The sequence below is a fragment of the Mustela lutreola genome, chromosome 12 (assembly GCF_030435805.1).
Source record: "Mustela lutreola isolate mMusLut2 chromosome 12, mMusLut2.pri, whole genome shotgun sequence".
In the NCBI taxonomy this organism is placed as follows: domain Eukaryota; kingdom Metazoa; phylum Chordata; class Mammalia; order Carnivora; family Mustelidae; genus Mustela; species Mustela lutreola.
Window position 1 is genome coordinate 86,488,614 of NC_081301.1, and position 26,625 is coordinate 86,515,238.

The following is a 26,625-nucleotide window of genomic DNA, read 5'->3' on the forward strand; positions in this document are numbered from 1 at the left end:
GGCAAGCTACGATTAGATAATAGCAGCCTAAAATGATACACGGTAGAGAAAACTGAAAGGAAAGACTAAAATATACTAGAACTACTGAGAGTTATTTTAGGGTGGTTTTGCCTGTTTTGCTGCAACTATGATAGCCCTTGTGACCCCTTAATGAACACTGAGTCATGTCTGTCACAGAGAAAATGTGTTTCCAGTGTTACCTTATTTAATTTTCAAAAGGACAATCTCCTGTCTTCCCGATTTGATCATTAGTAGCCGGATCCCAAGATTTACAGTAGAGTGTTCAGCAAATTTTTGGATGGAGGAATAGATGGCTGGATTGGGGGGATGGATGGATGGATGGATGGATGGATGGACAGATGGATGGATGGATGGATGGGTGGGTGGGTGGGGTGGATGTCTCCAAACTCAGAGTTAATAGATGGGGAACCAGAATTTAAACCTGGGTTGTTTTGTTCCAAATCTATGTGTTAACTATCCTTACTCTACGTCTGTGCCTGCAAGATAAAATAGATTATGAGCAAAGGAGGATTATGGTGCACAGGACACAACTGTAAGAAAGTCCTTATCTCAATGTGTTTTCCGCATGGCAGAGTTAGATGTCTTGAAGCCATTTTTTTCCCTTCCCTTTGAGAGGCCGGGATGGCTCTGATAAACTGTATCTGGCTAAGGGTGACGGCAGAACACTGAGCAGAAGGATCCAGATGAAAGCTGTTTCACACCGACCTGTTTAAACACACAGCAGCATATATTTTATAAGCTGTGGTATCCATAGATCATCCTGGCAATTTCCGAATCTTGTGGGATTTCTTTCCCAAATAGCACTGTCTGTGTATACCTTGGGAAAAGTTAGAACTTAAAGCATAAAACAATATCCAAATATAAATAATCAGTGTGATTAACTGAATACCCCCAATATGACTATATACACATTTCTCAGGAAGGGTGAGTACCAATGCATTATTTTATTGTATATATACTCATCATTCTCTCAGAAGTTAGGCGGTGAGATAAATATATGATGTATTATAGTGAAAGAATGTTTGCTTGGGCTCTGTGAATGTTATCACTTAGTCAAAGTAGATTACACTTCTAAAATATCATGCTGGACTCATCTTAGTGTGGTAATAAATACTGTAAAAATAGTTTATTTCTTTTAATTTGCAGACTTCTAAGTTTTGGACTTTTTAATGAAATATACTCCAAGGTGGGGAAGATTAACTTGAGGTTCATGATTCCCACTGGGGCAGGGGTCATTCTTGAATGGGGTTCAGCTAAATTGTGAGCAACTTTAAAAAAATTTTATGCAATTTTCTCCCCTATTCTCAAAAGAAATTATTTCTTCTGCAAAAATTTCCAACCAACTGGCCTAAGATGTAGCCATGATTTGTGGAATTTATGTAGGTCTGTGTCGTGGCCAGTCCTACACACTAAAGAACATTGGAACAGTCTTTGCCTTTAAGTTGTCTGCAACTGGGGAGCCTGCGTGGCTCAGTCGATGAAGCGTCTGACTCTTGATGTCACCTCAGTTCACTGACAATCTCAGGGTTGTGAGATCAAGCCTCTCATGGGGCTCTGTGCTGGGCATGGGCTCTGCTTAAGATTTTCTTTCTCCCTTTCCCTCAAGCCAGCCCTGCCCACCCCTCACTCTTGCTCATGCTCTCTCGCTTTCAAAAAAAAAAAAAAAAAAAATGCTTACAACTGATTTGAGGCAGAAAAAACATATAAAGTAGTAATGGAAGAGGTGGTGAGTTTTGTGGTAGGTATATGCTGTAGGAGCTCCAAGAGATCTCAGCAGGGATCTGTGGAATGGTGAGGCCAGGGGAAAGTACGCAACTAAGGTTGACTAGGAAGGAACAGGAGGAGTCAACCTGGCTCCGGGAAAAGAGTGTGAGTAAAAGCAGCAGGAGTGAAGGAGTGAAGAGGCTAGACTAAATGCGGAATTACTGGATTTTTTTGACCCGCCTTGATTATTTGAATTAATGTAATTTTAAGTAGCACCTTAAGAATAAGAAACTGACTTCTGTAACTAGTTAGGAGCTGAAAAGATCTCTTTGTACGCAGTTGGGAAAAGAGAGGTCGTAATCTGCAGACGGATCCTCTGTATACCAGTTCCACTTCTCAGTGCCTTTTCTCTCTGCACAGGAGAAATGAATGTGCACTTATACTCTTTACCTTTCAACAGTAAGACCCAGTTTTCATTCATCCTGCAGCAGGTTCTCAAAAAGCAGGCACAGGCTATGGAGTCCTCAGCCATCCAAGAAGACAGTCACCATTTTAGTAGATCTTGAGCTTTCCCTGGAACTCTCGGTCCATCACCAAAGCTATAGATCACGGTGAAGAGCCAAGGCTCTACGATCAGAGCCGCTCCGTGCAAAAGCATTCTGCCACTTTCAGCTATTGGCCTTGGGCCAATTTCCTCTCTTTCTTTGCTTCAGTTTCTTCTTCTGTAAAACAGGAAACATATTCGTGTCACAAGATTATAAAGAATTCCGTGAATTTATGTGTGCAAAGTAATTTGAACATGACTTGATCGATGTACAGCAGCACTCCGATGGTAGCAATATTATAATATTACAGTATTGCTGTTCAGGGAAATCAAGACTGAGCTGTGTGTGTGTGGAATTCATCATTCTAAAGATTAGGCAGCAGGTCTGCAACTCCCATAGCTGACAGTTGAGTTCGTACAGTGTGCTGGACTTCGGGCTAATGAACACACAGCATCTGCTTATGGGGACTGTCAGTCTGTTTTATAGGGTTACTGCCGCTGCATTTGCTAACATGTTTAGGCTACTGAAATGAATTCCCTTTGACTTGCAGGAGGATATTGACAAAGCAGTGAAGGCTGCAAGAAAGGCTTTTCAGATAGGCTCTCCATGGCGTACTATGAATGCTTCGGAGAGGGGGCGGCTCATCTACAAGTTGGCTGACTTAATTGAAAGAGATCGGCTTCTCCTGGCAGTGAGTATTAACCAAATTGGGCAGGTAGAGAGATCTCTAGAAAGCATCCATTGTTTGGAATAGCAAGTGGCTTTGGTTTTAGTGATGATTCTGTGCTCCCTACAAACAAAACGGAAAGACTCCTACCAGCTCCTGTATAGAAACTGTACAGGAACTGTACACACCGTTGAGCTTATTCTCAAAGGGGAAGCTGCGTGCTTGTTCTGGATAATGTTCATTTCTACACCTAGATTAGATTCTACAGGCTAAACCTTAGCAAACCACAACTTATAACCTCTTAAACAAAATTTTTTTCCCCCTCTATTCTAGAATTGCTCAGGGCCTTTAACAAAGTCACATGCAGTGAATGTCCTGGAATGTTGGATTTCTCCAACTTACCTGACGACTGAACTCTTTTTGTGGAAAAATGTCATAGATTTTGTCAAAGGTGCCCAAGATATTTCTCTAAAATAGATGTATTTCTCTTTAATCTAGCCCACCAAGAAACTTACTAAATGGCTGCTTTTCCCTTCCTGAAATGTATGTATTCACAGTGGTCTGGGTTAAATGATGGTCTTCTTACAGGTGAAAAAGTTGACAAATAAAGAAAAAAAGTCAGTCCTTTGTGTATTTGTACAAACTGTATTTTTAATGTATACTGCTTTAAAAAAAAAAAAACATTTTGGCAGTTAGATGAGTCAGCAAGTAAAATGGGTGGGGTGTTTCCTTGTTTTCTTTTCAATTAGACATTGAGTAAAGCCAATTGCAAATGAACCAATACCAAGATCAAGCTTCACAGCAAATTCTCATTACCTTTAGAATCTTATAATGGCAGTAATAAAGAAGCCCATGTACATAATTTTTTTAAAAAATTTTATTTGGCAGAGATCACAAGTAGGCAGAGAGGCAGGCAGAGAGAGAGGGGGAAGCAGGCTCTCCGCAGAGCAGAGAGCTCGATGGGGGGCTCGATCCTAGGACTCTGGGATCATGACCTGAGCTGAAGGCAGAGGCTTTAACCCACTGAGCCACCCAGGTGCCCCCCATGTACATACTTTTAAATCAACTTGAGCGATTATAGTTAATCAAGGAACTATTTATTATTCAAAGGTTCAGCATGATTCAAATCATGCAAAAATACGGAGTTAGAAGTTATGCACAATTGGAGCACCTGGGTGACTGTTCTGTGGATTATAGAATGCTCGCTCTCTCTGTCAGCATAAGATCCTAAGGGGGAAGAAAGATCAGGCACACAGAAATGTCCGATGAAGTTTGGGGATGGCAGTCAGGGTCACACAGAGACAGAAGACTATAACAATTGAGGAACAGTTTCAACAGTTTTTCACCTGTATATTCCTGTCCTGGCAGGACATGAGATCCCCAAAGAGGTCTTAAAGTTCCTGCTGAAGGAAAGGAAGAAAAGAAACCAGGTCAACCAGTGGATGGTTAGCAAACCATACCAGAAAATGTTGCGCTTTCCAGCCTGACCACTCAAACAATAATTATGACAATAGGGGCAACACTGGAAGTTTCACCATTCAAAGTTCTGCTGAAGAAAACTCATGGATGGAAGATCCAGGAATCACTGAAGTTTGTGTACAGAGGTCATATCTGGATGCAATGCAAATACCAAAAATGATCACTGAGGCACCGTTCATAGTCACCAAATTGTCCCACAGTTGTGTTTACACAATAAGTGAAATTTTGCTGGGCCTCTGATCTGACTTAGGAACAGAGGTGCCACTCACTCTCACCAACTGTGTGTCTTCCAAATTGGGACTGATTCCTAGGAAGCTGTGTAGCCGGAGGACATTCAGAATGAAGAAGGAATGCTAGGGTATAGAAGCCGCAATCTTACCGTCCTTTTTATCTGGATCTTGTTATGTGGCCTTAAGCAAGTCTATGCAAGTCATTTTTACTCTTTTTGTTTTGTTCTGTTTTTACCTCCTTTGTAGAAAGGAAACGTTATACAAGATAGCTTATAGGATTTTTTTTTCTATTTCCCAAATTCTCTAGTACCTGCTTCTTCAAAATATTACCTCTCGATTTTTTAATCGAAAATGGTTGTGGGAGTTTACATTTGAGGTTTGATTTCCTTTTCAGACCATGGAATCAATGAATGGTGGAAAACTCTTCTCCAGTTCCTATCTGATGGATTTGGGGGGTTGCATCACAACCTTGCGCTACTGTGCAGGATGGGCTGACAAGATCCAAGGCCGCACGATACCCATCGGTGAGTAGCTTTGAGAAACCATCAGGGGAGAGGGTAGGCGAGAGGCGATCGCTGTAGAGCTGAATTACTCCAAACTCTCCCTTTAAAAGATGTCAGCCGAAAAGGCAGACTGATTTTCTCCTTGAGTTTGAGACAAGCAGCTCTGAGCCTAGAAATTCTGCGAAGATTTATCAAATGGTCTTTCAAATTGTTTCAGCATAATCGTGCAGAAGATCACACTACAGATATTTTAGAAAATATTCAAGTAAGAACATTCTTATGCGCACAGTCACTGAATTAGGGCAGTTGTCTCTCTAACCGCCCAGGCTTTTCAAAGTTGGCCTCAGATGATTTACTTTGTATTCTGATAGTGAAATGTATGCCCTTCCTATAATGTAATTATTTAAGTGTCTTTGCGTGTTCCAGTGTGAGGCAGTTATGTCATCTGCGCCTGGTCTCACTCAGTAGAGTTACGGTACATTAATTCCACAAACCAGTTCATACTGATTTATTCTGAGTGGCTTCAAAGTGAGATGAGGTGGTGCTTACAGCTCAGTTGAAGAATTTGCGTGATGAAATGCGTATGTATGTGCTTTAGTATTTTAGCAGAGAATGCTCATGGGAGAGGAATATAAAAAAGCATTAACTGGGAAAACATTAGGGGTAGAATTTAATTCATTTACATTTACTGGCTCTAGAACTGCAACACCCTCCAGGACTGACCCTGATGGCCATTTTCAATCTAATTCAAGCAGGTTAAAAGTAACAGCCAGGAACTAAAAACGGAGAGTGAGAACATGGTAGCAAAAGGAAATGAGGCTACTACTCCAGAAACTCTTTCTTTACCCTCTGACAAAATGGGAGGGACTATTTTAAGTACAAATAGATTTGATAAGGAGCTTTCTTGTTATGATAGCCAAGAAGCTTTTGTGGGAACTAGAACAGAACAAAACAAAACAAAAAGCACAATGTAACCTCATCAGACTTTGAGGCATATGAATCAGTTCAAATCTAGATTGCAAAACAATGTATTTTACTTCTGGCATTTTCTTCCTTCCTCCTTTTTTTTTTTTTTTTTTTTTTTTTTTAATGAAGAGATTTGTTATTATTGTTTGGTACGTAAAAAAAAAAAAAAAAAGCACCTTTTAGAATAAGCCAGTAGGCTTGTAGGGAGATATTTTTTAATTCTACTCTCTTCTAATTTTGTAATTTTTACTCCAAAAAATTTCTGCCGTTACCGATCAAACTGTCAGAAAAAGAACTCTAACAGTTGTCTTAGCCACCCACCTTGTACCTTTTTTTTAAGAAAATAAAGTTCGAGAATGAGGATAAATTAGAAAATAGTCCTTCTACAAGATGAGAGAATTAAATATCTTTCAGATACATTCCGGTTTTGCATCTTTGCCTTGGCTTACATCAGTTTTATGGTTCCTCTCATTGAAAATTACTATTGCAGGACGTGGATTTTTCCTTTTGTAAGTGGTTGGAGACATGGGGGTTATTTTTATTTCTTTATTTGTTGCTTTTGTTTTCAGTTATTGTCTACACCTTCCTCTCACATCAACCCCAAAGACCGTTCCATGAATGTCAAACGTATTTGTCCACAAATGATTGTGTGTTTTATTTTCCAGATGGAAACTTTTTCACTTACACAAGACACGAGCCTATTGGTGTATGTGGCCAAATCATTCCTGTAAGTTGGTCTCCTCTATCATTTTCAGGTTTAAAAATTAAAAAGAGAAAAGAAAAGAAAAGAATTCTATTTCTATTTCATTTGGTAAAGAAGTTTTCTCCAGCACGTATGGATTCTTAGATATTTGCTAAATGTGGAGCAAACATAGTAACTCATGAGCTTAGGTCTCTCTGTGACTGAACTCTGGAGGGGAATGAGGTAGTCCAGAAATATATCTATAGTGTGGAATATCACTTGAGTGTGTTTTGATATTACAGCATTGACCTATCTTAACCTTTTATTCTGTGGTTCATTTTTAAAAAGCTGTGTTATGTACTCTTTTTAATACCCATGTTTCACATGCATGTGGCAAAGCAGCCATTGCTGCCTTCTCTGTGCAGGACGCCATTTTAGTGAAGTAGTATGACCTACTAGTCTCCAGCACTTTTTATTTCCTCATTGAGACTTCTCATCCAGGAGAAGAGTAGCAACCAGTGTTTGAGTCCAAAATGCATTTTTTAAATTAAAGTGGAGGAAACTGTTGGAACACTGTATGGGATTTATCCTACCTGTAGTTGTATTTTTAAGCAGAATCATGAAGGCTTTCTTTTAAACCTAACATAAAGGAGACTATCTAAATGATTTCACCGACATACTCCAAGAAGCCAAATAAAAAGATGGTCAAGTATTCTGAAGCTTTTAGATGGAGACGTGTCAATGACTTATCTTCTCCTCCAATGTGAAATGCATCCACAACCACATTTTGAATAAAATTTCTCATTAGTTCAGTAATCAATAAAACTAATAAAAATTACACCATCCTAAATACTAGTAATAGCTAATATTTTTTGCATGCCTATTATGAACCCATCACTTTGTTAAGTCTTTGGCCCACTTTCTTGACAGATCCTCAGGATCATAAGGTAGCTCTATGTTTAATTTCTTGAGGAATCGCCACACTGTTTTCCAAAGTGGCTGCACCAACTTGCATTCCCACCAACAGTGTAAGAGGGTTCCCCTTTCTCCACATCCTCTCCAACACACGTTGTTTACTGTCTTGTTAATTTTGACCATTCTAACTGGTGTAAGGTGGTCTCAATGCGGTTTTGATTTAAATTTCCTTGATGGCTAGTGATGATGAACATTTTTTCATGTGTCTGTTGGCCATTTATATGTCTTCCTTGGAGAAGTGTCTGTTCATGTCTTCTGCCCATTTTTTGACATGATTAGCACTATTGGGTATGTACCCCAAAGATACCGATGTAGTAAAAAGAAGGGCCATATGTACCCCAATGCTCATAGCAGCAATGTCCACAGTTACCAAACTCTGGAAAGAGCCAAGATGCCCTTTAACAGATGAATGGATAAAGAAGATGTGATCCATATATACTATGGAATATTATGGCTCCATCAGAAAGGATGAATACCCCACTTTTGTATCAACATAGATGGGACTGCAGGAGATTATGCTGAGTGAAATAAGTCAAGCAGAGAGAGTCAGTTATCAATATGGTTTCACTTACTTGTGGAGCATAAGGAATAACATGGAGGACATTAGGAGAAGGAAAGGAAGAGTGAATTGGGGGAATTCGGAGGGGGAGATGAAGCATGAGAGACAGTGGATTCTGAGAAACAAACTGAGGGTTTTGGAGGGGAGGGAGGTGGGGGGAGGGGTGAGCCTGGTGGTGGGTATTAAGAAGGGCACGTATTGCATGGAGCACTGGGTGTGGTGCATAAACAGTGAATCTTGGAACATGAAAAACATTAAATTAAGATGTTTAAAAAAAATTAGATTCCTCAAGATGACCTTTTGAAGTAGAGAGGATTTTTATCAGCATTTACAGATGATGAAATCATGCATGGAGAGCATGTAACTTGTCTGAGCTCACTGAGCTGGTCAATGATTGAGCTGAGATTTGAACAAAGTTCTTAGCCACCAGACCCTATACTTTTTGTCTTTAGCAAGATATTTGTCCTGGAAATAAACATTGCTACTACCCCTACTACGTATACACACAAGCACACACACACCCAATTTTTATTATTGAAATATAGTTGATGCACACTGTTATATTAGCTTCAGGTCACTGCTAACTATTATTATTGGGTACATGGTTACAACAAATGATCTATAAGGAGGGAGGAATAATTATAATTTTCAAAGATGTGCAGACATGTTTAACAGGCCTGATTTTTAAACCATGCAGTATTTTTTTTTTCCTCCAGTAGATGAAGAACTCAAAATAACAGCACTTAATAAAATTTTACGGTTCCCTTCCACTCCTGTCCCATATCTAGTTTATTTGGAGCTTTCCAGTGTTTATGAGTTGCTTTTAGCAATGAACCTAATTTGAAAACACCAGTTGATTACACAAAACTACAACAAGTATTATTTCACATCTATAGGTAGTAAATAATGTAGAAGTTAGATTGGCAAATGTGGCTTTCAGCAATACAAGGAATCAATTGTTCCTATTGCTTTCTAGTGGAATTTCCCGCTGGTCATGCTCATTTGGAAGATAGGGCCTGCCCTTAGCTGTGGAAATACGGTGGTTGTAAAACCTGCAGAACAAACTCCTCTCACTGCTCTTCACGTGGCATCTTTAATCCAAGAGGTGAGTTTCCTAAATCAAAATATGCATGAGAACTCAGGAGCCCTCCTTTACCCCATGAAGGCCTCACTTGGTGCTGCTGTAAACCACCTGCCAATGGCTCCAATCCAGATGAGAACACATCGAACATGGCCTCCAGCTGACATTGCTGGCAGTCAGCCGCCATGAACTTCCGCCCAAATGGGGACAAGAAGCCAGAGTCAAAGGCTTCCTGTCTGACAGTCACCTTACAACCACTTTTATTTTTGTTTCCTTAGCTTAACTCATGGATGCAAAGTCACGTTGAAATTGATATATCTTTCTTTCAAATATTGAGATGAACATTGGTTTCTAACTGACACTAATGGATTGGAGGTTCCGCAGATTTTTTTTTTTTAAACCAGTCCCTCCAAAGGTTGGAGGCCTCTGCGCCACTATGCTTACTTTTAATATTGGGCCACATAATTTTTAAACATATCTATCCATGTTCCATTTTCTGTTGTGGCTTTCTCTGCATTTATTTACCTTCTTGCTCAAACACCGGCCAAAACAAAACAAAACACATGAAGTGTAGTTTCATCAACTATCCAGATTGGGTTTCTCCTTTCTTCTTGCAATTTATTGCTCTTTGTCCTTCAGATCTTTCCAGAACTTAAAAACGAGGCTTTAGTTACTAGAAAATTTTTAAAAATCTGAACTTAAATCTTAAAACTGTTCTTCACTTCAAATTTAAAAGAAAGAGGAAAAGGGCAAAAGAGATATCAAAATGGGGCATTTTGATGCTAATAACATGAAATTTTTATGTGCCCATCTTAGGTACACACCGTTTTCTACCTGTTCATTCTTTAACGGGAATGAAATCAATCTGCGAAGCTTCGTCATGCACAGGAGGACAGTTCTTATCTAATGTTTTACTGATTAAATATTGCCAGTACAAATTTGCAGCCCAGCTGGAATGCCCTGAACAATCAATAGCTAGAAACTGAAAATGTGAGATCCTTTTAGCTTCTTAGTTTCGCCGATAGGATAATAATTACATTGTTTTCCTTCTCTGAGAATAATTTACCAAGCTCTTTTACACACACTCTCTTTCTGAGTTACTCTTATGAAATTTGAGGCAGCCATCACCGGGGCAATGATCCAGAGAAGTCAAACAGGGACTTCCTCCGACCAAGGAGAAACACTTCCCCAGTAACATAACTTGGGAGGTTATTTTAAGTAGGCCACAAAATGAAATAATAATAATAATAATAATAGCACTTAAATGAGTCTTGCTTGGTAGAGAAACTCATAAGCTCAGCATTGAGAGGTGGCTTTGATCCCAGACTCTCCTCTTTTTATCATGGAATTAAATACTCAGTTCTGTCCTAACCGTTTTACTCTTTACCCGCAGGCAGGTTTCCCTCCTGGAGTGGTGAACATTGTCCCTGGCTACGGGCCTACTGCTGGGGCGGCCATTTCCTCCCACATGGATATAGACAAAGTGGCCTTCACAGGATCCACGGAGGTAACATTAGCGACTCAGGCCAGTCGTGCAGAAGGTCTGCGTCTCCAGGGGTCAGAAGCATGTTTTGTATCACCGTTTTTAGGCCGACATTTCTCTAAAACAAAAGTTCCTTTTAATGATTTGTTCCTTATTCCAGGCTTCGTGCGTGTTTATAGAACATAAGCAGATGTGGGCGAGATGAAGCGGGGTTCCTGTCACACACCCGGCCTGCACGAAACTGTGTTTAGTGTGTGCGTTACTTTCCATGACAAGAAGTAGAGCCGATGAGACCCTGTCGTATGATTAGTATGGTTTATGATAGAAAATCTAAATTAGGCCACAGTGATTTGTATGAATGAATGTAATCGTATCCTGTAGATTATGGAAATTAAACAGCAGAACATCCCCTTTAGCTCCTTATTTGGGGCTCTCTGTTTCCTGATCATTCTGAAAGGGAGCCAGCGACTCAGCTCCCTCAGTGTTCCTGCTGGCTGAGCCTCACTTGTATGCCTCTCTGGCTCCAGCTTGACTTTCCAGAAGGTGAAGGACAGGGTGTCAGCTGTGGGCACTGCAGGAAGAGGCAGGAGGGAAAGAAGAGGGAACCGCCCGGAAAGTGGAGTTCGGGAGAATGGAGTCCCACCCATTGAGATGATCTTCTGTTGCAAGTAGAAAGTGGCAAAATCATACGGTATCAGGCAGAAGACCACTGGAGTCCTCCTGTTGGATTATGTGACACTGTGGACTGTTCAATGCAAACCTCTTACTGGTTCACAGTATGAAAGATAATGAGAAGAGCCCCTTCTTAGAAAGGTGCTGTTACACGCAAGACACAAGACAGCGTGTTGTAAGATACTAAGGGCTGTACAAAGTGCTTGCTGTCAGGGCATTCACAGGAAGGAATGACAATGCCTACACAGGTGTGAGAACCTGCTCTGAATTTTGAAGAGTGGTTCCTTAAGTCCCCAGAGATTGAGAAGCAAGAAGAATATCCTAGATTACGAGGAGAGGCTAATTTGATTATTTTATATTCCTAATTAGAACACTCCGATGTAAAGAAACTTTTTTTTAAAGATTTTATTTATTTATTTGACAGACAGAGGTCAAAGGTAGGCAGAGAGGCAGGCAGAGAGAGAAGGGGAAGCGGGCTCCCCGCTGAGCAGAGAGCCCGATGTGGGGCTCGATCCCAGGACCCTGGGATCATGACCTGAGCCAAAGGCAGAGGCTTTAAGCCACTGAGCCACCCAGGCACCCCTAAAGAAACATTTACATAGAGAATGAAAATGGTAGAAAATCAAATTTTATTTTCCTCGATCTTTTTAAAACTAGATAAATACAAAAAATACTTTTTATGTTTCATAGACACAGAACAGAAAAGGTTTACATTCGACAGACCCCTCAATGAGTTGGGGAAAACGAATCCTGCATTTAGGATTCTGTGGACAAAACAACTGGGAATAAGACATGGCAATAAGTTAAAAAATGGTGAAGTCACAGATCAAAATCATAGCAGAGGAGGTTAAGGCAGAAGGGTAGAAATTCCTCAGCCTAGCCTTCTAGACCTCCACACACATTTCCTGCTCTAGACCCCATCACTTCATGGGATCCCATCTCTACAACCACTGCCTGTTTGTCTTGACCCATCCTTGGGCCCCTTCATGCTTTGGGGCACTTTACCTGCTAAAAATGGTAGAACTCTGAGATTAAAAACCTAGGAAACATCTGGGTTCAAATTTTGACTCTACCCCTTTAAACAGTGTGTCTTCCAAACGTTAAGTATCATTGCTACATTTGCAGTTCTCATTTATAAATGAGAGTAATAATATCTACCTTATTGTACAAAATGCAGTTGAAGGAGCTAGTGAGTAGTAAAATACCAGGCACTGTACAGGGTATTCAAATGTATCTTTTCACTCCTTCAGCCTTTTGCTCACTCGTGGCCACACCCACTGCTTCTACTGCTCTTCTAACATGGCTTCTACCACCTGTATCTTTTGTGGTCATGGTAGCAATGACCCTCTTTCTAAAAGTGTTTCTGGCAAGGTAAGAATTTTAATGTCCTATTAGACTCATTTAAAACAGAATAAAAGAAAACAAAGCAAGCAACAGAGTCCAATGAACATTGTGCAGGATGTGGTAAATTAGACCATTTTCATGAGCACTTGCTACTTCTGCCCCACATGGCAATGTGACAGCATCATGGAACACACTATTTTAGTCTTGAAGGTTCTTATATTTCTTCATTGCAGACCGCTTTAAAAAAAGTGATGAATCTTCCCAAGTAAGAGAACAAAATCATGGGACAAAAACTGATGTCTCCTTGTTTCGGCTTCCATGAGACCTTTGGGAAAACTCAAACAAACCTTTTATTTGCCTTCGAAACTTGTACTAAACAAAAGTGTAACCTTCCTCCCCTACTCATACTTCTGGCTACTCTTCATTCTAGTTCTCTTGACATCTGTAGCTTTTAGGAAAGTATTAGTTAGATTCCCTTCCCTGAGACAAAAATGATATACTTTAATAAAGTTTCTCAGGTAAATATTTCTAAGTTAAAAAAAAAAAAAAAAAGATTCAGGGGCACCTGGGTGGCTCAGTGGGTTAAGCCTCTGCCTTCAGCTCGGGTCATGATCTCAGGGTCCTGGGATCGAGCCCCACATCGGGCTCTCTGCTCAGTGGGGAGCCTGCTTCCTCCTCTCGCTCTCTGCCTGCCTCTCTGCCTACTTGTGATCTCTCGCTGTTAAATAAATAAATAAAATCTTTTTAAAAAAAAGATGCAGAAAGAATTCAGAGACTTCAAAGGAAGAAAAGAAAATATTACGTAGAAAACAAAAGATTCTTAATCATCATCTTAATGAAAATTTAATAAGAAGTGTACCATGGAAGGAAAATGGTATAAAAAGAAATTAACCTATATTAAAGGATTTAATTTAGTGCACGACATCTTTAAATAAGATAAAAACTTTGGCAGATTCATTATTGCTGTGCTCTGTAAGGCACAGTAGCAGTCAGTTCAATAACCACCTAAAATTCAAACAGACGCTCAGCAAGCACCTGCTTATCTTTTGTTCAGTTGGGAGAGAAACTTTTTATTAAAATCTGATGTGTCAAATAGGGAAAGAAAAAAAAAAAAAAAAACCCAGAAGCAAGATAAAAGGAATCATCTTTCAAAAAGAAAAGCAAAGATCATTTAGGACGTTAGGACTTCAATAAAAATAGTAAAGAGGAAAGAGTTACAAAGCAGGCCAGGTCTGAGGGGTGGAAAAATAAAATAACTACAGCAAATCTTGATGGGACATGATCCACAGAGGAAAAAAAAAAAATGAAAACAATGCCTTTCTCTGAAGAGGGGCAACTAGCATTAAGGAAGAAACCAGAACAGTAGGATTCCAGCTAACTGAAGCAGCAGCCCAGAGCCCAGATCCAATTTCTTTTTTCTAGCTCCACGGTTCAAAGGTGTGGAAGGAGACAGGAAGGGGGGTGGGGGTGGGGAGAGAGAGACCTGGCAAGCGACCAGAGTTAAACAGCCCCCACTGTGACAGTGTGTCCTGAGAAGTATGCAGGGACAGGACTTTGTCACGGCCACCAGCGAGGCGGTATCTGTTTGGGAAATTGATGGGTTTGCAAATAATACAATGCGAGGGAGACTGGGAATCCGTCCTCATGAGGGTTCCATGGGGGAGGGGGTATAAGAGGAAGGAAAAGTCGTGTCTGCAAAGACTCCACAGAGCGAGCTTCGCAGAAGGGTTCCGGTATCAGCCGGACCCTGAGGAAGTGTGGGACTGACGGAGGCCCAGGTCAGGGTAGACATAGAAGGAGAAACAGAGATGAGGTTCCGGGGGCAGTAAGTATGCCAGTTCGGACAGAACTCTCTGGATTTCAGTAGCAGGATGAAAAGCCAAGAAGGTAAGTGATGGTTGGATCATGATGCGCCCCGTCCAGCAGTAGAAACATGAAGTTCTGATTAAAATGAAAAACACCTCCTGTCCTTTCTGTGCATCAAGATCAGCCGTCCTCTTCTCCGTATCTGTTCTCATGAGTGTTTTTCTGATGCCTCATGTTTGTGTCCGGACGGCGGGACCTTTGATACCAGAAGGTGCCAAATCTTGAGAAAAGCCACTTAATGTTTCTCCCCAGTGGAACTCAACTGTGGCACAGACCGCATATACATTTAAAGGCTAAATAAAGCCACCTTCAGGAGAGCGGGTTCAGCCTTCTGCTCTGTAATGCTGTATTCCAGGTTGGCAAGATGATCAAAGAAGCCGCCGGGAAAAGCAATCTGAAGAGAGTGACCCTGGAGCTGGGGGGGAAGAGCCCCTGCATTGTGTTTGCCGACGCTGACCGTGAGTGGGAGCCATTCTTAACTTTTCACCCCTCATCTTGGTGTCTGGCAATGCCAGACCGTGACCTTGAAGTTTATAAAAGGGTTTGCTTCTAACATCCAAATGTAAGGCATTAACCAGAACCCAGGATGACTCTTGAAAATCTCTCCAAAACTGTCCTAAAATGTCATAAGTAGATGAGTCTAACACAGACACTCTTTCTTCCTGGTGTGGAATAGATGGCCATTTTTTTTTTAAAATATTTTATTTATTTATTTGACAGAGATGACAAGTAGGCAGAGAGGCAGGCAGAGAGAGAGGAGGAAGCAGGTTCCCTGCTGAGCAGAGAGCCCGATGTAGGGCTCAATCCCAAGACCCTGAGATCATGACCTGAGCCGAAGGCAGAGGCTTTAACCCACTGAGCTACCCAGGCGCCCCTAGATGGCCATTTTTGCAGCTGAACTCTAGGTGACTGTCTTGTACTTAGGAGCCATGGTGTTTTTGTTTTTGTTTGTTTTTAATTCCATGCCTGTAAATATTAGCATTGGGTTAGGCATGGTGACGTACACCCAGTTGTGCTGGACTGGGACCAACTGGAGAGATGACAAATGTCCCAATTTTCATCTCCCTTCACGCAGGGTCATACACATGAAATGAACGGCCCAGAAGACAATGATACTTAGCATTTAAGGATTGTCTCTCTCTCCTTTTTTTTTCCTGGCAAGTGTGGTCAAATTTACATATATTCCATCTATAATTAGGATGTGACTCCACTATACAGTATCCCTGGTTCATCCTGATTATATTATTGATTAACCTCCCACAATTATTTCCGAGATGGGAGTCAGTCGACAGTGACCAACTGTCAGGCATCCATCTCATTCTGTCTTTGACAGCTGCAGGATGAGGCAATGAACAGAAATGGCCCGGTGTGATCTCAGCCGAAGCTTTTCAGAACACACTGCCTCGTTGTATATTCTACAAATATGATAAGAGTCCTGGTTTTTACCAAACCTTTCTAGAAACTGTTTCCACTCCAACTTAAGTGGATGTGCTTAATTCACAAAGTCAATAGAGCAGTACTCAATTGCTTTCCTTTGAATTAAATCTTCAGTCTACGGCCATACCACCCTGAACGCGCCCGATCTCGTCTGAATTAAATCTTCAACAGTTAAAAAATTAAAATGTGGAGAAAACTTTCTTCAGGTTGTTTAGGGTTTAGTGATAACAACTTATTTCTCCCTTTTAAGGCCCATCCTACCATCTCAGATACATAGATAAGAAGAGTTTATGGGCATGTATGAAATAACATGGTGTATTTTAAGTAAAGGTGGAAAATGTTTTGTCTAGAACAGCACTATTAAGGTGGTAGAGTGATTTCGACTATTATTTTCTTTTTCAGAAATACAACTTTTCCTATTGATCAGGGTGTCTAAAAATATTTTTAAATTATTTAACGCAATAGATAGTTCATGTTTTCTTTGTCATTTAGTTAAAATCTGAGGCGTGAGCTATTCAGTCATCTAACTAATGATAAGCAGAGATGTTTATAAAAACCATGTACAGGGTCGGTCATCTAGGTGGTGTAATCAGTTAAGCACCCACTCTTGGTTTCGCGTCTGGGCATGATCTCAGGATCCTGGTATCGAGCCCCAGGTCGGGCTCCACAATCTACAGAGAACCTGCTTGAGATTCTCTCCCTCTACCCCTCCCCCTGCTCTCTCTTTCTCTCTCTCTAAAATAAACAAATCTAAAAGAAATCATTTATAGTGGGATAGGATCTTGTGACACTCTCTGTATTCTCAGTAGTCTCTATATTAATTTTTTCCGATTCCATATTCGTGGCTAATATTTCTGTATCAAATGAAGGATTAGAAAGTTTCATTTGTCACCTGGCCAATGCGGGGAGGGGGCGTTTGGATCTGTATCTGACCGTGCATCTCACAGTGTCCTACTGCCCCTGAGAGAGATGCATACAAATGCGTCGTGTTTAAAAAGTGTCCCTTCTTCCGTGTGGCTGTCTCCTCTGCAGTGGACAATGCCGTCGAATTTGCCCACCACGGCTTGTTCTACCACCAAGGGCAATGCTGCATAGCCGCATCCAGGCTTTTTGTGGAAGAATCGATTTACGATGAGTTCGTTCGACGGAGCGTTGAACGGGCTAAAAAGTACGTCCTTGGAAATCCTCTGACCCCAGGAGTCAGCCAAGGCCCTCAGGTGAGTGTACAAAAGAAGAAATAGCAGTCACAGGGGACAAGAATAAAGTGTCCTCTTTAGGTTTACTTTTTATTGAGTAAGATCATTTCCTTACCGCAGATCTTCCTAGGGGATCACACTGTATCAGTGTGGTGTTTCAAAAAAAAAAAAAAAGCAGTCACTCATTCCCAGTGTTAAAGAAAGTTGTGCAGCCCTGGCTTCATGTCTTGAAACAGTTTAAGAAGCCTGTTGGCAATCGAAGAGGTGAGGACAAACAGCAAAGGCTGTCACTGTCTTGTCCCCTCCGTCCGCACACCTCCTGATCCCTGCGTGCCGTCTCTGGCCATTGGAAGTTCGTGTGGAATCCTGGCATTTCTTTCTCCCTCAGGACCAACCCTTTGTCTCAGCTACCATCCCACAGACGCGGGCCGCTAGCATGCCTCTCAGTTCACGCCGGCCTTCACGCTCTCTGACGGGCCTTCCAGTGGTGGCCTGAGTGTTCTAGAAGGTCCCAGGTCTTGGTTTTGGGCAAACTTCTCATTTCCGGTGGAAAAGGCCAGTTGTGCCCTCAGAACCATTGTCAACAAGAGGGTCTTTCTCTTGTCCAAAGGCTACATTTGCCTCTTCCTTGCACAGTGACCTGTTCATTGTCTGTTCCGCGAACTCCTGGATCTTTCCTTCTGAGTTTACTCGAGCCTTCTGGGATCTTGATCTAGAGCGGCGTTCTCAACTGCAAACAGTTTTGCCCCTCACCGAGGAAATATTTGACAACATTTTGTCTCAACTGGGGTGATTGAGAGGGAGTGGTCCTACTGGCATTTAAAGGAGGGTGGAGGCCAGAGATGCTATAAACATTTTATAATGCACAGGAGAGCCCAACAATTAAGAGTTCTCTGCCGCAAAATGCCAATAAGGCCACTGTTGAGAAATCCTTTTCTGGAGTGTAGACATGAAGCGTAGAGTCTTTATTCTTTCACACTAAAAATTATACACTCTTCCATGCTATTGATTTGAAATGAACACTGTTCTTAACACACTCACTAAGCCAAAAATAAATTTTATTAGCCAAAATTTATTGAATGCTACTATCAGCTAAACCCTGGGATAAGGACCTGGCAATGCCCAAAGGAACAAGAATATGCTACCTGACCTCATGGAGTTTACATTCTGGAAGAGTTAAAAGGCTGTCTTGGGGTTTCTCTGCTCATGCCAAGACAGCCAAGTAGGAAAACCTTAGGGTTTAGGCAATGCCAAATATTAAAACCTAAGAGCCCTAAAATAACTTGTCTGGTAAATGAAGTAATATGTGGTTTTATTTTAATCACATTATATTTATATTTCTTCATTGGTGAAATGATTTTCCAATTTGATTTCATAGACCAAAATATGCATTCTTTTTAAAAATTTTTTAAAAACCTGGAAAAATCGGTACTTTCACTTGCAAAAGAAGTAATAATACCCACATCAAAGGTTATAGCAATATCAGCAGAAGTGGCATCTTGTCCTAATGCAGAGAGATGGACTTTCGAAATAGAGGTTAGATTTTAAATCTAACCTCCCTGAGGCTCTGTTTTCTCCTCTGTAAAATGGAAATAGTAACACCAATCTTGCAGGGTCACCGAGCTGTGAAATGCAGTAATCTCTACAAAGCATCTGAGTGGCTGGTTCACAGTACGTGCCCAGATGTCTGTTGAGTAAATGAAAATTGCACGCTTCCATTTATACCTACAGTGACAATTACTATCACAGATCAATAACTTCATATATCTGCTCTCATTGGTTTTGTTGATCTATGGTTTCCAAATAATATGAAGGATGTCTCAGTGTCATTTCTCAAACTGTCTTCTTTTTCAGCCCATCAGCCCTAAGGAATTAAAGAATTTGCACATTCAAACACATCAAAACGTATACTTTGAGACTATTACAATGCCATGCCCTATTACATTTCATAGACTAGCCCATGAGCTAATGGCCCATCACACAGTAAAGAGCCCTTGCTACATCCTAGCCTTACTGAGAAGTTCCTGAGGGCCATAAGGAAAGCCAAATCCAGATATGGCCAGTCTGAAACCTTCTGAGGAAGATTTGTATTTACGGTGAAGCAAAATTAGCCAGACTACACGGAGTATGTCCGTAGGTATAACTGAAAACTTCCATCACTAAGACTAAACTCTTGTGCAATGTTCTCGATCTTTCCTGTGCATTTGAATCACCTGCGAGTCTCATTAAAAATGCAAATTCTGATGCAGCAGGTCTTGGGTGAGGCCTAAGAAATGCATTTTGCCACCAAGAAATGCGAGGGTTGCTGGTTAGAATACCATATTGTTGATAGCCTGACGCTGCACTATGAATTCCTGTATTCTTAGAAGTTACTGACCATCTAAGTTTTCCAACAAAGAAATCCGTTCAGCCTTTACCTTCCAGTTAATAAGCAAGAGTAGGACTGTCCCCAAATATCCACTCTGGCCACAGGCAGGGAAAAGTTAGAACTTAGGAAATACATCTTAAGATGAAACCGCCCTCCCCTCCAAAATCATGATTTTTGATGCTATAGTGAGATTAATGTTTTGGCATAGGCCAGAGAAGCTTTGCACGGAGATACTTGGACCCTTGGCTAGTTGCTGGCAAACCTGAACATTTTAACCAGGCACAACTTATACCACCCCTTAGTCTGGCTGTGGTAAATACTAGGCAGCAATTTAAATATCAAACCAACAGTTATTAAACCAACATTATGACTTCCTTAATCTGCTGGAAATGAAGAGATGTTTTCTTTTTGAAATATTCAATTAAGTATCGTACACTAAGGAGGACTGAGCAACTATTTTGCCAAATTTTAGGAAACGGTTTGTGGTTTCAAATAGCACTTAATCTCCTTGGATATGGGAGCAGGGCTGTGTGCTGTTAGTCTGAGACCTTTTTCTGGGATTTGGATGGCGGGGAGATTTCAGGATCAAATAGGAAGATGAAGAGCGACACTTTTTAAGTAATAGGAAAAGACAAGTTGAATTGTCAAAAGGCTCTTCACCCTAACTTCTAGATCTTCGATCTTGTTCCTTTAAAGCTTAATTCTGGCCACCCCTGACACAGGGCAGTCTTCTCCAGGGATTCAGGGTCCAAGAGTCACCCAGGCCCTCTCAAAATAGGAATTGAGACAGGACACAGGCCTAATTCCAGTGCGTGGAGGGAAGATGGGTACTCTGGGCATCCCAGCCAGAACTCTGGACTTAACAGTTTGGGGTCTGTTTGTTTGTTTTCCTTATAAAAAATACTGTTTAACAAACCATTAAGGCTCCGTAATTCTTGCCGTGTATTTAGATGGGTTCTATGTAAGGAAGCAGGATGTTAATAATCAGGACCTGCTGGAAATTGGTATCAGCCCCACTGAGACCGCCCCACGGGGATCCGGCTAGGAGGACACGTGGGCTGTGGTCGGTGTGGGTCTGGCCAGATGAGGCTTCAGGAATGAGGGGAAGCAAACAGAGGTCTTGGAGTCTTCAAAGCCTGAAAGCATTTTCTTTCCGGCTGCCATATTGAATCAAACCTAGTATCAAAGTTCTCTTCTCCTTTTCCTCTCAATATTTCAGTCAGGACTATAGTTTCCAAGTACGTCCGTTTGACTATTAACAGGCATTTTTGTTCTGCTATAAATACATGACAGTTGTGTGAAAAAAGTTTACATTTGTTTGCAGGGCTGATACGCTTTGCTTATGTAACTGCAAAACGAAAGCCGAACACAAATATATATCTGTAAGTGCTCTTTCTGGAAAAGTCAGGAGAATAAGCACAGAATGAGTCCGATCCACTGTCGCTGTTTTGATGGAAGATTTCACTTAATAACAATATTCCGGCATTCTGAAACCCTCATTAACAGGCTGGGCGATATAGTATCCTTATAAAGCTTATTTAACCTATTCATTTATTTTCCTTTCTGGGTGGTGTTTTTCCTACAGATCGATAAGGAACAGTATGAAAAAATACTTGACCTCATTGAGAGTGGGAAGAAGGAAGGGGCCAAACTGGAGTGCGGTGGGGGCCCGTGGGGGACCAAAGGCTACTTCATCCAGCCCACGGTCTTCTCTAACGTGACAGACGAGATGCGCATTGCCAAAGAGGAGGTAAATACGTTCCTTCTCTCCCTTCCCTTCTGTGCCGTATTTTCTCAATGTGTGTGTACAAAGTGTCCCTTTGAAAGTCTCAGCCTTTGGGGACCCTGGGCGGCTCAGTTGGTTGAGCACATCACTCTTGGTTTCAGCTCAGGTCATGACCCCCACGAGATCAAACCTGGCAACGGGCTCCACACTCACCCTGGGGTCGGCTTGTCCTCTCCCGCCCCTTCCGTCCCCTTCCCACACACTCTCACACATGCTCTCTTACATCTAAAATAAATAAATCTTTATAAAATAAAATTCTCAGTTCTCTTAACCTCTTTCTTTGGTAAATGTTACTTTTCTTTTTTTCTTTTCAGATTTTATTTATTTATTAACAGAGCGAGAGATCACAAGTAGACAGAGCAGCAGGCAGGCAGAGACAGAGAGGCAGCAGCAGGCTCCCTGCTGAGCAGAGAGCCCGATGCGGGGCTCGATCCCAGGACCCTGGGATCATGACCTGAGCCAAAGGCAGAGGCTTTAACCCACTGAGCCACCCAGGTGCCCCAAATGTTACTTTTCATTTCTTTTACTGATTAATGTTTATTTGTAATCAAAACTAAAAACAGTAAGGAAGTCATGAGGCCAGGCAAGAATTTCTAGTCGAAGACCGATCGGGATGCTTAACAATGTCTAGGGGCTTCTTCCACAGCTCTAAAGTAATGGAAAGGAAAGCTTCATTTGGTTGTTGCTTTCTCTCCTCTGCAAAGAAATAATATATTCAAAAATAACTGGAAAATGACTACATGATATGTAATCATTTTTTTAAAAAATTAAACCTCTTGGGCGCCTGGGTGGCTCAGTGGGTTAAGCCGCTGCCTTCCGCTCAGGTCATGATCTCAGGGTCCTGGGATCGAGTCCCGCATCGGGCTCTCTGCTCAGCAGGGAGCCTGCTTCCTCCTCTCTCTCTGCCTTCCTCTCTGCCTACTTGTGATCTCTGTCGAATAAATAAATAAAATCTTTAAAAAAAAAAATTAAACCTCTTACTTTGTGATCACTGTAGATTCAGCTGTGGGCATGAGAAATAATGCAGACAGATCCCCTCCATGTTCACCCAGTTTTCTTCAAAAAATGGTCACATCTCGCAAACTATAGCATAATATCACAGCAAGTATGTTGACATTGAAACGGAGAAAACGGAACGTTTCATCTGCACCTGAATCCCTCATGTTTCTTTAAGGGCCAAACCCCTGTCCCTCCTCTACCCGCCCCTCCAATCCTTAACCCCCAGCTTTCCCTTAACCACTAATCTGCTTTCCATTTCTATAATTTTGTCATTTCAAGAATTTTGCATAAGTGGACTCATACTCTGTGCAACCCTTCGGAATTGATTTTTTTTTTTTCACTCAGCTTAATTTTCTACAGATTCATCTAAATTGTTGCATCTCAGGAGAGTTTGTTTATTTTTATTGCAGAGCAGTTCTCTTGAAATTGGGAAGACTGAATCCTCTCACTTCATTCTTCTTCAAAATTGTTTTAGCTACCCTCGTTCCCTTGCTTTTCCATATAAACTTTAGAATAAGCTTGCCTACATATATTTTAAAAAATCTTACAGGAATTTTTAGAGAAATTGTGTTAAACATGTCTATCAATCTGGTGAGAATTAACGCCTTGAATGCATAGACTCTAGCAGTCATTGAACATGGCCTGTGTCTTTATTTATACCTTCCATGATTTCTTTCATAAGGATTTTATAGTTTTCGGTGTGTGAGCCCTAAACATGTTTTATGAATTTATGCCTAAGTATTTTTTTGAGCTATTGTAAGTAGAATCTTTAATTCTGGTACACATATACTTATTGCTAGTATAAACAGATGTAACTGATTTTGGATATTTTCTTGATGTTGCTGGACTCAGAAATTGTAGGAGGTTTTTAGAGATTTCTTGGGAATTTGTATGTAGACAGTTATGTCATCTACAAATAGGAAAAAGGATATTCCTTCTCATCTGTATGCTTTTTCTTTTGCTTGTCTTTTTCGTTTGCTAGAATCCTGGCATTATGTTGAATAAGAGTAGCAAGAGTGAGCATCTTTGCTTTGTTCCCTATCAGAGCGGAAAAACGTTCACTCTTTGCCACTGAGTATAATATTAGCTGTGAGATTTTTCATAAATGCCCTTAATCAGGTTTTCGAAGTGCCTTCCGATTCCCAATTTGTTGAGAGGAAAAGGAGGATGGATTTTGTCAAATGCTTTTTCTGCATCAACTGAGACGATTCTGTGGGTTTTGTTTTTTTTTTCCTATTCTACCAATGTGGTGTGTCTCTTGCATAGATTGATTTTTGCATACTGAACCATCCGTGTATCTCTGGAATGATTTCCACGTGGTGATGGTGTATAGCTCTTTGTAGAATACTATTTGCTAACACTTTTAAGGAATATTTGCAGTAGTTGATATTGGACTATAGTTTGATATTTGTCTGCAGTTTGAGGGATATTGGTCTGATTGCTTTTGTTTGCTTTGAGTGCTTTTATTAATAATGAGAACCATTTAATGATTGCTAACTATGTGCCAGGTATAGTGCTAAGTGCCTTATAGTCAATGTAAAACACAAGTATATTCCTATGAAATAACAGAAATACAAATGTTTTATTTATGTGATATACAGATTTATATTTCTGACATTCCTATTCATTTTTGTAAAGTTTAGTGTATATGTTTATATAAATGTTTATATAAATATATTTAATATAAACACAAAATATTCTCATTTAATTCTCACAGCCTCTTGAGAGAAGTGTCGATATATTGTTTTCTTATCATGGAATCTCTCCAATATAAGAAGAGAGCCTGTATGTGGTCTTTTCTTCCCAGAGACAAATACTCTCTTTTATTATTTTCACCTATTTGGACTGGTATTATTTTTCTTTTCTTATTTTTTAAAATTTTATTTATTTGTATATGTGCTGGTGAAGCAAGCACAAGATTTTATTTATTTGACAGACAGAGATCACAAGTAGGCAGAGAGGCAGGCAGAGAGAGAGGGGGAAGCAGGCTCCCCACTGAGCAGAGAGCCCGATGCAGGGTTCGATCTCAGGACACTGAGATCATGACCTGAGCTGAAGGGAGGCTTTAACCCACTGAGGCACTCAGGCACCGCAAGACTGGTATTATTTTTCTAAAAAAAAAAAATCTCAGAATATTTATCTGGTGTATAATTTCTACATTATGTTTTAATCATTGGCAACTAAATAAAATTCATTTTGAATTGAAAATTCTGATCCAATAATTTTCTTAAATAATGGCATGGTAGTTGTTTTCCATTTCTACATATTATATGTATTTTATCACCCTGTGAATATAACATGTCAAACTTTTTTTGAATCTTTTTATATCTTTATGCTTTTTGTATCTTGAGCTCTCCTTTGAGCCAACTGTGATATATGTTTCTGTTATCATCCTAAGTAGTAGATAAAAACCCAAGGCCCAAAGCAGAAAGGAGGCAGCTCACATGGCTAGTTCAAGGCAGCTTGAGAGTGTCGTCTGCTCCTCATGACCACCACTCCCCGCTCTGTGTGACCGACCGTTGCTCGTACTAACCTCATTACCACCCAGTCCCACTTAACCTAACAGCACAAAATCCCATGGAGCATGTGGGAACCGTTCTGTTAAAAAGTGATAGGGTGTTAATGTTAGGAGGAGGATTATGAATAATTTAGGCCACAAGTCAAATTTATAGATGAGGCGACTGAGATCCGTAGAGCTTAGGTGGCTGGTTAGTGTTAGATATAGATGGGCTCTTCAAACTAGAAGGCTCTCTTAAGCCCATTTCTCCAAACTCACTATGTCCATTGGTTTGCTCCTGGCCAGTGGCCAGCCAGTGTCTCTTTAAACAGCATCATCACCAGGTAATCCATTATTTCTTAGGCTTTTCCATGTTTGGACAATGCTAAGCATTAGAAAGTTTTGCCTCTGGCAACACATGAATCCCTCCTGGTATGTTCTGCTTGTTGGCCTCATAGCTTCACTGTGCCCTTGTCCACATAAGAACCATCCACATACTTGAAAATCACACTCATCGCCCATATGACTCCTCACGCTCTATATGCTCTTGGCCCTGTTTTCAGCTCTTGTACTTCCTAATTTTCCTAGACAAATATATTGCAATTAAATATTTGGTGAGCACAAGGTAATTAATGTTAAGAAGATGTAATCCAGAGATATGACATATAACTATATAACTAGGCTAGTTTGCATTTAGGAATTATAAATAATCTACCTAGTAGACAGAGGGTTTTCTTTTTTTTTTTTTTTAATTTAATTTATGATAGCTTGTAGGGGAATAAAACTACAATACCATGGAAAAACATTTAGTTTTAACCTATTACTTTGATTTCTTTCATTTTTTATGGTATAGATATTTGGACCAGTGCAGCAAATCATGAAGTTCAAATCTTTAGATGACGTGATCAAGAGAGCAAATAACACTTTTTATGGCTTATCAGCAGGAATCTTTACCAAAGATATTGATAAAGCCATCACAGTCTCCTCTGCTCTGCAGGCTGGGACAGTGTGGTAAGTCCAAAGCGCATAAGATCATCTTTTCAATGTTAGTCACATTAACATGTTACTTTGAACTTTGTTCTTTCCTTATTTACCTATCGTTTTTTGAGGTATTGACACTGTAGTATTTTCAGGGGTATGACACAATAATTTGATATTTGTATACACTGCAAAGTGATCACTACAATAGGTCTGATTATCATCAGTTCTTCTCCAAAACTAATTTTTTTTTTGTGATGAGAAAATTTTAAGATTTACTATCTTGGCAACTATCCAATATGCAATACAAAATTATGTACTACAGTTGCCATGCTGTACGTTATGTCCCCATGACTTATTTTATACCTGGAAGTGTGTACCTCTATACGTTTTGTGTTTTAGATTCCACACATAAGTGAAGTCACAGTATCTGTTTTTCTCTGACTTCTTTTATTTAGTATAATACCTTCAAGGTCCATCCGTGTTGTCACCAATGGCAAGGATTTCCTTCTTTTTTATGGCCGAGTAGTATTCCAATGTACACATTCTCACATCTTCTTTATCCGTTCATCTGTTAATGGACACTT

General features: G+C 40.5%; 1 protein-coding gene across 1 annotated transcript in view; it reads left to right on the forward strand.

Moving 5' to 3' along the window:
- ALDH1A1 (aldehyde dehydrogenase 1 family member A1) overlaps positions 1-26,625 on the forward strand; it is a 52,522-nt gene that overhangs the window by 17,591 nt on the left and 8,306 nt on the right. The window contains exons 3-11 of the mRNA XM_059143478.1: positions 2,821-2,961; positions 5,041-5,170; positions 6,781-6,842; positions 9,308-9,436; positions 10,806-10,919; positions 15,133-15,235; positions 17,247-17,431; positions 21,364-21,528; positions 25,914-26,071. Coding sequence (XP_058999461.1) covers positions 2,821-2,961; positions 5,041-5,170; positions 6,781-6,842; positions 9,308-9,436; positions 10,806-10,919; positions 15,133-15,235; positions 17,247-17,431; positions 21,364-21,528; positions 25,914-26,071 — 1,187 coding nt within the window. The remainder of the gene's footprint in view (positions 1-2,820; positions 2,962-5,040; positions 5,171-6,780; positions 6,843-9,307; positions 9,437-10,805; positions 10,920-15,132; positions 15,236-17,246; positions 17,432-21,363; positions 21,529-25,913; positions 26,072-26,625) is intronic.